At 41.0% G+C, this 11,084-nt stretch overlaps 1 protein-coding gene across 1 annotated transcript in view; it reads left to right on the top strand.

Moving 5' to 3' along the window:
* Positions 1 to 4,518: 4,518 nt before the first annotated feature.
* The window catches only part of MAP3K19 (mitogen-activated protein kinase kinase kinase 19), a 55,690-nt gene continuing 49,124 nt past the window's right edge, over positions 4,519 to 11,084 (top strand). Inside the window, exons 1-2 of the mRNA XM_054549307.1 lie at positions 4,519 to 4,643; positions 6,271 to 6,386. Of these exons, the coding sequence (XP_054405282.1) occupies positions 4,571 to 4,643; positions 6,271 to 6,386 (189 nt within the window). The 5' untranslated portion in view covers positions 4,519 to 4,570. The remainder of the gene's footprint in view (positions 4,644 to 6,270; positions 6,387 to 11,084) is intronic.

Raw genomic sequence — 11,084 nt, 5'->3', positions numbered from 1 at the left:
CAGACACTCTGCTAAGTGCTTTTTACATTCTAGTGCCAATCAGCAACATAACCCTACAAGGAAGACACTACTATTCCAACTTACAGCTGAGGGCTCTGAAGTTTAGCAAATAGGGTTGCCAGATTTTGCAAATAAAAATACAGGACACCCAGTTAAATTTAAATTTCAGATAAACAACAAATAATTTTTTGTATAAATACATCCCAAATGAAAATTATACATGATTTAACTGGATACCCTCAATTTATCAGGGTGATTTGGTCACCTTTTAACAGGGTGTCCCTGATACAGCCTGTCAGGGAAGTTTAACTACCTTAAGGAGCTGAGATTGAAACCCAGATCTGTCTTTCTGGCTTGTGTTCTTTCACCTCATCAGTTCCCTTTCAGGACAGACACTGAGAAAGAACATATTGAAGTTATAATGAAATGTTGGCCAAGCAATGAAAATGCAAAGATTAGCATAAAGAGCTATGTAGTAAAAACACAACAGAAATAAAGCTGCATGTTTCTAAAGGCATCTGAAGAGTTCCTGGATATAAATTTCCCAAACCAACATGGCTTGACCCCTCTGATGCTGGCTGTGAGAGATGTGGACCTGTTTGAGAGTCTTGACATGGTAACAGTGTACAGACCTGTGGAAGTTCTGTCCCAGCTCCTAAGGCATCATGCGTGAGTATGAGCAGTTAGTCAGCCCAGCTGAAGGGTGTCTATTCCATTGTTATTTACAGAAATCACATGTAAACCGAGACACAAAGCTTCTTTTTTACCCTTTCCCTCCCTCCCTCCCATCCTTTTCTTTCTTTTCTTTCTTTCTTTCTCTCTTTCTTCTTTCTCTCTGTCTCTCTCTTTCTTTCTTTTCTCTCTCCTTCCTTCCTTCCTTCTTTCCTTCCTTCCTCTCTCTCTCTTTCTTTCTTTCTTTCCTATTTTTTATACAGGATCTTGCTCTGTTGCCCAGGCTGGAGTGCAGTGGTGTAATCGTAGCTCACTGTGACCTCAAACTCCTGGGCTTAATGGATCCTCCTGCCTCAGCCTCTCGAGTAGCTGGAACTACAGGCACATACCACTATGCCCGGCTAATTTTTAATTTTTTGTGGGGATGGAGTCCCACTATATTGCCCATTCTGGTCTCAAACTCCTTCCCTCAAGCTACTCTCCCATCTTGGCCTCCCAAACTGTGGAGATTACAGGCTGTTTTCTACTATATATACCAAATGCACATGCATCATCATAAAAGTGACTTCACAATTGCAAAGTGATGTGCAGTTTCTAAAATTTGCTACCTATTATTCTTATGATATCTGGCTCTTTGTTTCATTTCTTGAAATGATTACTGTTTTGGTAGTTACTGGGAATGTCAAATAATTCTTGAGTATCCAACTCTCTACCCCCAAGATATTACTAATTATTTCAGAAAACACTGTCAATGTCTGAAAAGCAATTTATAATAGTGTTTTCCAGTTATCTTAAAATTACTATATGCCAAATGCTCTTTTAGGAGGGGGGAGATAAACAATGAATTTTTTTTTTTAAATAAGAGGGTTAATAAGCAATCTCTCATGTTACAATTGCAGTTTCCTAAAGCTGTTACTTAGTTATCTTGTCATCAAATAAGAACAGATGGCCTGAGCTCTTTCTCAGTATTTCATATGAATTTCGTTTTGGAAAAAAAAAGGAGGAGGGAACTTCAAGAACAAAATTATAGTCAAGAATACAAGATATTGTAAAGGGATCAGTTAGTATAATGGAATGAAAAGGGAATTTTGAAGCTACTTCAGCCTAGTGTTGAGAAATAGTTTGGCCAATTGATAAAAGTGGAGATTCCTGGACATCATCCCAGAGATGTTCAGTAGGTCGGGATTGTGGTCCAGAATACTGGAAATCAAGGTATGCCACTTGGAGACACCCTAATCTAGGCAGATGAGGAGAGGTCCCAATGAGTTTATCTTTACTTGTTTTTATGCACCCTTAAATAATTATAAAAATTTTTGTCCAAAGTTGGGAATTCTCTGCAAATATGATAAGTGGCTTGCTTAAGGCCATATATCAAGGTAGTGGCAACCCCAATTCTCAGTCCTATGCTATTTCTTTTGAATTACAATCTTTGATGAAGAAAAGTCCATAAGAGAATATTACTGTGGCTCATGACACATTACCCGGTCCCATAGCAACGAAGAGATTCAAATTCAAATGTTTTAGGATACAGACCATGATCCACTTGCTCCTTGTCCTAGAATAGGATAAGTAAAGCAAGTTTCATCGTTTCCCTCACTGTAATCTATTAATGGGATTCTCATCATTTCACTTTGGATTTCTCTGAGCTGATATCTAATGCAAGGGTTCAGTACAACATAGGATAAGAAGAGACTTGTGCTGCTGTAAATGGTCCTAAGATCAGCCAGTTGGGCTTACCAACCACAAAGCCAGGTAAAGAGGAATGAAAAGGCCATGTGGGGGCCGGGCGCGGTGGCTCACGCCTGTAATCCCAGCACTTTGGGAGGCCAAGGCCGGCAGATCACGAGGTCGGCAGATCGAGACCATTCTGGCTAACACGGTGAAACCCCATCGCTACTAAAAATACAAAAAAAATCAGCCGGGCGTGGTGGCGGGCCCCTGTAGTCCCAGCTACTCGGGAGGCTGAGGCAGGAGAATGGCGTGAACCCGGGAGGCGGAGCTTGCAGTGAGCCGAGATCCCACCACTGCACTCCAGCCTGGGCGACAGAGTGAGACTCTGCCTCAAAAAAAAAAAAAAAGAAAAGGCCATGTGGAGAGGCACACTTTGGTTTTTATGACAAGATTGCTCCACTCATCCAAGAGACCATGAAATAAAAGTATCAGCTTAATTTTAAAGAGAAGATTCTATGCCATTCCACCATTTTGAATCATAAAAGAGCTAGCTGTTAACATTAGAAAAAAGAAATATCAAAAAAGTCAGCAGTTAGCTTAATTATTGAAAAGAAAAAATCAAGTGAGCTATTTGGAATAAGACAATCGTTTATCAAAATGTTTTAATCCTTATGACTCATTGAAAAAAATTTAAAAATATAAAAAAAAAACAAAAGATGTTTTTATCTTTACTTGATTTTATGCACCTTTGTCCAAAGTTGGGAATTCTCTGCAAATCTTAGAATGTTTTTAGAATGGGGATGGGAATAAAGATACACAGCAAATTCCTTTTATTTAAAATCTTGTAAAATTGTCATCCACTATTCATACATTTTGAAATCATTATTATTATCCCCAAACTACATAAGATTACTTTTTATTTATTTGATGTAAATGTTTCCCTCTCATATTAGTTTTCTTTTTTCAGCAGATTCAACTAAATAAAGTTTAATGTTGATTCTGTTCTTCCTAGAGATCCTAAACTTTGTGATTTTAGTGGAAAATCAGCGATACATTATGTGTCACAAGTAGAGAGTTCAAAGAAACAGCAGCTTTTGGACATTTTAATGAGTTCTATGCCAAAACCAGGTAAATACTTTCACTCCACATGCATAATTTCCCAACCCAAAAATTCCTGTTAGAACTCTTTCTTTTTCTACATCTGTTTGATGGATCCATTTAAAGAAATCAAGTCCACGGCTATTTATGGAGCAGTGACTCTGTACAAGGCCCACAACTAGGTGCTCTGGGGGATGCAAAGAAGTCTAACGCAAGGTTTAAATTTTTGAAAATATACAGCATGGTCAGGGGCACATCACATAAGTCAGAGAGAAAGAGCTTGCTGTAAACTTGAAAGGAGAAGAGGGACTTATAGTGGTTCTTGAAGGCTGGATAACAGTGGGAAGGTTTGATATAGGTGGGAAAAGAGTCCATGCAAAGACAAAGAAACAGCCACAGCAAGAAGTATAACGAAAAGTGTGCCGCTGAGCAGCGTGTGACTTTGTGAAAGCTGCCTGACTTTATTGTTTGATTCGCTTTCTGTTTGAAGCTTCGGGGGCAGAGGACAAAGCTATACCTAAGAAGGTTTCATGAAGGAGGTGAGACTTGATCTGACCTTTGAAAAAAGGATGCAATTTGATTTTGTGGAGCAGAGGCCCCTTGCTGGGAGTGAGCATAGCTTATCCCAGGGGCAAACAAGAAACTAGAACTGAAAGTTCATGTCAGGAAAAAGAGAAACAAAAGGTCAGATACATAAAGAAACTGGGTCCATGGAGGGGAGAGCCTTAGATGTCAGGCTGAAGGACATCACTTTTTTTTTTTTCAATAAAACAGACACTAAAGAATTTTAAGCCAGAGAATGATGAAGGCCATGTTTTAGGAATATTAACCTGTTCCTATCGTGTTGGCTACATCTCAGGGAAAAGGCAGGGATCTCTATTAAGAAATTATAGAAGTGCCTGTATGTGTGTGGTAAGAACTAGGGAATGAGTCCTTGGGTGGGGCGTGAGAGTGAGCCTGAGAGACGCTGGGAGTGGTGGGTCTAGGAGACATTGTGAAAGAACAATTCACAGAACTGCAAGATGTGATGTTGACAGCGGAGACAGAGACAAAAGCTGAGAAACTTGAGTCAAAGATGACTAAATTTTAAGGCCTGGAAAGTGCAGGAGATGGAAATACAACCAACAAAATGGGAGCACATTGGAACTTTGAAGTAGCAAGTTTCTGTAGGACTGGGCTTGTGGGAAAGGACCGGTTGAAAGGTTAGTTTGGGAGTTCTCTACAGAGAGGAGATTGTGAGGACATGACGGTGGGTGAAGTCGTTGAGGGACTGACGAGAGTGAGAAAATTGCAGAGGGCTGAGCCAAGGAGGTGCACCCACAGATAGAGAGGAGCGGTGGGAACATCAGGACTCAGGAAGTGAGAGGAGAAGGAGAAGAATCAGAAGAGAGTTGCAGGAAGAAAGGCGCAGGAAACAATGTTAAATTGGAAAAGAGATTACAAAGCAGATGTGGTAAGGATGTGAGACGTTTCAATGGCAGGATATAGGCAGAAGATAGATTGCAGAGAGTAAAGAAGGAAAATATGATGAAGAAATGGAAAGTCTGGATATAGATCACTTGTTCAATTTTGTTTCCACTGCAAGATAAATGGAGGAGCCACTGAAAGAGCTGGAGTTTTTGTTGAAAGAAGCCAATGCTTATTTGAAGAAGCCAGGATAGCAGGAGGGGATACATATGAGAGCAATGTCCCTAGGGTACAAACTGGGAGTCTGCTGTTTGGTGTTAGGAACTCTGTCCATTTAATGTGGCTTTAATCACTAGATAGGAAGTGTGCTCAGAGGAGCTGAGTGTCTGTCCTGGGCAACTGTAGAGCAAATGTGATTTCCAGCTTATCATTGGGGTTTCACTTAGCAACTTTGCCTACCACAAACCATTAATCCCAAACATTTGAAGTGATAACTGTTGATCGCTATTAATTTAACTTTATGATTCACTCCCTTCTACAAACTAAAGAAGAAAGTTTGAGCGATCCAAATTTTTTAAATTATAGGATGGTCTGTAAGGCCCTGTATTGCTTTGATTTCAGTTGTTAACCAAATTGTGCAGAAATTATCCTCAATCCCCAAGAAATAACTTCAGGGGCTTCAGGGCAGTGCACAGATTCAGAGAAAGAAAATACAGTATCGATTGAGCCAGCACTAAGTCTTCAGTACCCTGAAAAATACATGGTAGTTTTTCAGGGTTCAGTTGGAAGAGGCCAAGAAGCATCTCCTAATCTTCCACTAGTAGAAGTCCATAATGATGGGTCATCCTCAGGAAACATGGAAGACAGATGTCCTTCCTCTGCACAGCTCTGGAGAAGAGGGTTCCCTAACCTTGAACTGCTGATGGCTTTAATGGCTAAAAAGTTCTTACTCATGTCCTAGCACCCTACAGAGGGTTTTGCAATGACGATGTAGACATTAAGTATGAGGTGACTGGATTTAAGTTGAACTAAAATCTGACTCATGTTAAGTTTTAATTTCTCATACAGCTTAAAATTTGGTGGGTGCTCAGATCAGATGGGATGATTGATTCATCCTAACTCTCTAAAAAATATTTCACTTGCTCAAAATCTCAAAGTACCTGTCTGATTTTTTTGCCCTTATGTAATAGCAGTTACCATCAAAGCCTTAAAAAAAATAGTAAGCCATCCACTCTGTAGACTCTTGTCTTCACATCTCTTCTTGTGAAAATTAGTGCTTGAAGCTTCATCAGGATCCCAGACCACTATTTCAGGAAAATCTTTGACAAAATGGAGCTGATTTTAGAACATAGAGCTAGATCTTCCTTTGAAATTGCTGGAGCTGAATCTTATCAAAATATACTATTATGTTTCTTTTGATAGAAAGACATGCTGAGTCATTGCTTGACATTTGTCATGATACAAACTCTTCTCCAACTGATATGATGACAGTTACCAAAAATCAAAACATCATCTTGCAAAGCATCAGCAGCAGTGAGGTAAGAGCCTCCCTTTAAAGAAACAACAGAGAGCCTACTCCATGTACTACTTTATCTGTATTGCTTGAATACTTCATAACACTCATATATTACAATTTTATTTTTAAGTGTAATCATAAAAAAGCATATTTGGTAAGACACTCTTCTGAAAGTTTAATCTCAGAGCAGTAATTAGCTAGTAAACTCTGAGACTCATGCATAAGATGTGTGTGTACACATGTGTGTGTGTGTATGTGTGTGTGTCTTAGTCAGTTCTGGCTGCTATAACAAAGTACCATAGATTGGGTAGCTTATAAACAGAAATTTATTTCTTACAGTTCTGGAGGCTGGAAGTCTGAGATCAGGGTGCCAGCAGGTTTGAGTCTGGTGAGGGCTGTCTTCTGGACTGCAGATTGCCAACCTCTCATATGCTCACTTGATGGAGAGAGAGCTAGCTAGTGCTCTGGGGTCCCTTTTATAAGAGGCACTAATCCCATCATGAGGACTCTACTTTCATAACCTACCTCCCAAAGGCCCTACCTCCCACTGCCATCGCATTGGTAGTTAAGATTTCAACATACACATGTTGGTGGGACACAAATATTCAGTTCTTTACTCTGGGTGAGCGTGCCTGTGTGTGTGTGTGTATGTGTCCCCAGTACCACAGAAGATTGTTTCAGCTGAATCCATACTAAATAATCAAATGTACCTTCCTTTTTCTGTACGTTAATAACGAAAAGGAAGTCTAGGCTAGCCATGGTGGGTCACACCTTGTATTAGTCCATTTCACACTGCTATAGATACTACCTGAGACTGGGTAATTTATAAACAAAAGAGGTTTAATTGACTCAGAGTTCCACATGGCTGGGGAGGCCCCAGGAAACTTACAATCATGGTGGGAGGCAAAGGGGAAGCAGGCACATCTTCACAAGGTGGTAGGAGAGACAGAGAGGGTGCAGGGGAAACTGCCACTTTTAAAACCATCAGATCTTGTGAGAACTCCCTCACTATCACAAGAACAGTATGGAGGAAACTGCCCCCAAGATCCAATCACCTTCTACAAAGTCCCTCCCTTGACATGTGGGGATTACAATTCAACATTAGATTTGCTGGGGGACACAGAGCCAAATCATATCATACCTGTAATTCCAGCAGTTTGTGAGGCTGAGGATCTCTTGAGGCCAGGAGTTCTGGACCGGCCTGGGCAACAAAAAGAGACCTCATCTCTACTAAAATTAAAAAAAATTAGCTGGTCATGATGGCACACGCCTATAGTCCCAGCTACTTGGGAGGCTGAGGTGGAAGAATCACTTGAGCCCAGGAGTTTCAGGCCACAGTGAGCTATGATTGCGCCAGTGAACTCTAGCCTGGGTGACAGAGCAAGACCGTGTGTCAATTTTTTTTTAAAAGGAAAAGACAGGCGCGGTGGCACACGCCAGTAATACCAGCACTTTGGGAGGCCAAGGCGGGTGGATCACCTGAGGTCAGGAGTTCAAGACCAACCTGGCCAACATGGTGAAAGCCCATCTTTACTAAAAATACAAACAATTAGCCAGGCTTGGTGGTGGGCACCTGTAATCCCAGCTATTCAGGAGGCTGAGGCAGGAGAATCGCTTGAACCAGGGAGGCAAATGTTGCAGCGAGCCAAGATTGTGCCATTGCACTCTAGCCTGGGCAACAAGAGCAAAACTCCGTCTCAAAAAGAAAAGGAAAAGAAAAGGAGATCATTAATCTGATCATATGAAACCCATAATAGGGTACCAAAAAGGAGGTGCCTCCTCGTGCCCCTGGTTATCATCCTGTCTGTGATGAATGACTTTACAAAAAGTCCCCTATAGTACAGTAACAGTATTAGTAACAAACATTGCAGCCCATAGAAAACTGTGGAATGAGACCCAAGATGTACAACAAACTGGCAGCAGTAGTTGCCTACAGAGAGAGAACTGGAGATGCAATTTGCACCGTGTACTCATTTGTACCTTTTGAATGTTTATAAAAATTAACATATTCCAATTAAAGATCCTACTACTCTATATTTTATTGGTTAAAAAAAAAAGTCCAAAAAATTGTTTATTTATTTTGAGATTGGGGTCTCATTCTGTTGCCCAGGCCGAAGTGTCCTGGCATAAACATGGCTCACTGGAGCCTCAATCTCCCAGGCTCAAGCAATCCTCCTACCTCAGCCTTCTGACTAGCTGGGACTGCAGGCACATGCCACCACACCCAGCTAATTTTTAAAATTTTTTGAACTCCTAGCCTCAAGCAATCCTCCTGCCTCGGCCTCCCAAAGTAGTGGGATTACAGGCATGAGCCACCATGCCCGGCCCCATTGCCCATTTTCTAATTGGATTATTTGCTTTCTAACTGATAGGTTTAGAGAAGCCTTTATATATTCTAGGTATATGCTTCATAAAATATTTTCTCCTAGTCAAGAAAATAATTTGACTTGTTTTTTAAATCCTTTTAATGTTTTATTAAAAAGAAGTTTTAAATTTTGATAAAAAACAACATCCATTTTTTTCTTTATGGATCATGATTTTTGTGACTAAGAATTGTTCACCCAAGCCCAGGACACAATTTTATCCTACGCTATCTTCTAAAAGATTTATAGTTTCACATTTTACATTTAGATTCATAATCCAATTACAGCTTTTTTTTTCTTTTTTTTGAGATGGAGTCTCACTTCTGTCACCCAGGCTGGAGTGCAGTGGCACGATCTCTGCTCACTGCAACCTCTGCCTGCCAAGCAATTTTCCTGTCTCCGCCTCCTGAGTGGCTGGGATTACAGGTGCCCACCACCACGCCTGGCTAATTTTTGTATTTTTAGTAGAGATGGGGTTTCACCATGTTGGCCAGGCTAGCCTCGCATTCCTGAGCTCAGGTGATCCGCCTGCCTTGGTTTCCCAAAGTGTTGGGATTATAGGTGTGAGCCGCCACACCCAGCAGAATTTGAGTTAATTTTTACAAAGTACAAGGTTTAGGTTGAGGTACGTATTTTTGCCTGTTGTTCCTCTATCATTTGTTGAAAAGACCATACTTCCTCCACTGATTTACTTTCACATCTTTGTAAAAAAAGAAAGAAAGAAAAAGAAAAAGAAAAAAGATCTGGGCCAGGTGCAGTGGCTTATGCCTATACTCCAAGCACTTTGGGAAGCCAAGACAGTAGGATCACTTTGGGGGGGCAAGAGTTTGAAACCAGCTTGAACAACATAGCAAGACCTGTCTCTACAAGAAATTTTAAAAATTAGCTGGGCATGGTGGTGTATACCTGTAGTCCTAGCTACTCAGGAGGCTGAGGCAGGATAATCGCTTGAGCCCAGGAAATTGAGGCCTCAGTGAGCCAAGACCATGCCACTACTCTCCAGCCTGGCCAACAGTGAGAGGCCCAATCCCTTAAAAAGTATATATGTTGAGCTTCTTTCTTCAATTAAACTACTATCAATTCTTTTTTTTTTTTTTTTTTTGCTGTTGTTGCCCAGGCTGCTGGAGTGGAATGGCTCGATCTCGGCTCACCACAGCCTCCGCTGCCCGGGTTCAAGTGATTCTCCTAACTCAGCCTCCGGAGTAGCTGGGATTACAGGCATGGGCCACCATGCCCGGCTAATTTTGTATTTTTAGTAGAGACAGTGTTTCTCTATGTTGGTCAGGCTGGTCTTGAACTCCCGACCTGAGGTGATCTGCCCGCCTCGGCCTCCCAGAGTGCTGGGATTACAGGCATGAGCCACCGTACCCGGCCTAAACTACTATCAATTCTAAGATGTGTACTTTGCATTTTAACCTCTTTGAAGTTAGACATCTTACAATTGTCACTGTCAAATTGGTACTGTTTTGTCATTTTTAGTGGTACATAAAACAACAGTGTAGCTTTTAATCAAGGACATCTTAGATTTAGTGAAACATTGGTAGGATACATTGCTAAACCCAAGTCACAATATAAGATGTCAGAAAGTGGATAGAGAAGTGAGAAATGATTTTGCAGCATGGAGAATGGTAAAACCTAATTTTCCAGAGAAAGGATATTAATGAGAATCAAGATGATGTACTGCAAAAGAACCATGGAAAAGCCCAGGAATTAGAGGCACCAGGTACTGCAGACGTTGGGAGTTAGCATGAGGTTGAAAAACAGGAGGGTTTGGTTGAAAATGTATATAAGGAGCAGAGAGATCCCCAACATTCTACTTCCACTCTACGTAACTACATCACTACTCCTTCCCCACCCTCACAGAAGGCAGGAAGATTTGGTGGAGGATGATTTGAGCTGGAGGAATTCTGGACTTAGTAACAACATACAAGGTGAAAGATGGGAATCAGGTCTCAACCTACAGGCTTAAGTCTGAATATTGACAGAGAGATTGCATCCATCCTCCTTCCCCACATAGCTCCCATATGGCCAGCAGCCCGTTTATACTACCAAGCCAAAAGACTGGAAGATTCTCTTCTGGAGATTTAATAACCCCAGAAAATAAACCTACTGACACTGACATTTTTAAGTTCCCTGAAACAAAAGCATTTCACTACCAGATTAACCCCAGCGAAGCCCACCAACAGGTAAATAGCAATATACATAGAGAACTTCTAGTCATATTTTTAGTGTCTCTTTCTTAATATAAAGAGCCAAGATAGCCAAGGGTTACCAGGTATTTGAGGAAAGCCTCCAATATGAAAAGTAGCATCAAAACAACAAGGAATGCAGATGACATCAGGAGCACAGAGAAATGA

Source organism: Pongo abelii, chromosome 11, assembly GCF_028885655.2.
Source record: "Pongo abelii isolate AG06213 chromosome 11, NHGRI_mPonAbe1-v2.0_pri, whole genome shotgun sequence".
In the NCBI taxonomy this organism is placed as follows: domain Eukaryota; kingdom Metazoa; phylum Chordata; class Mammalia; order Primates; family Hominidae; genus Pongo; species Pongo abelii.
This window is presented reverse-complemented; position numbering and strand designations above follow the sequence as displayed.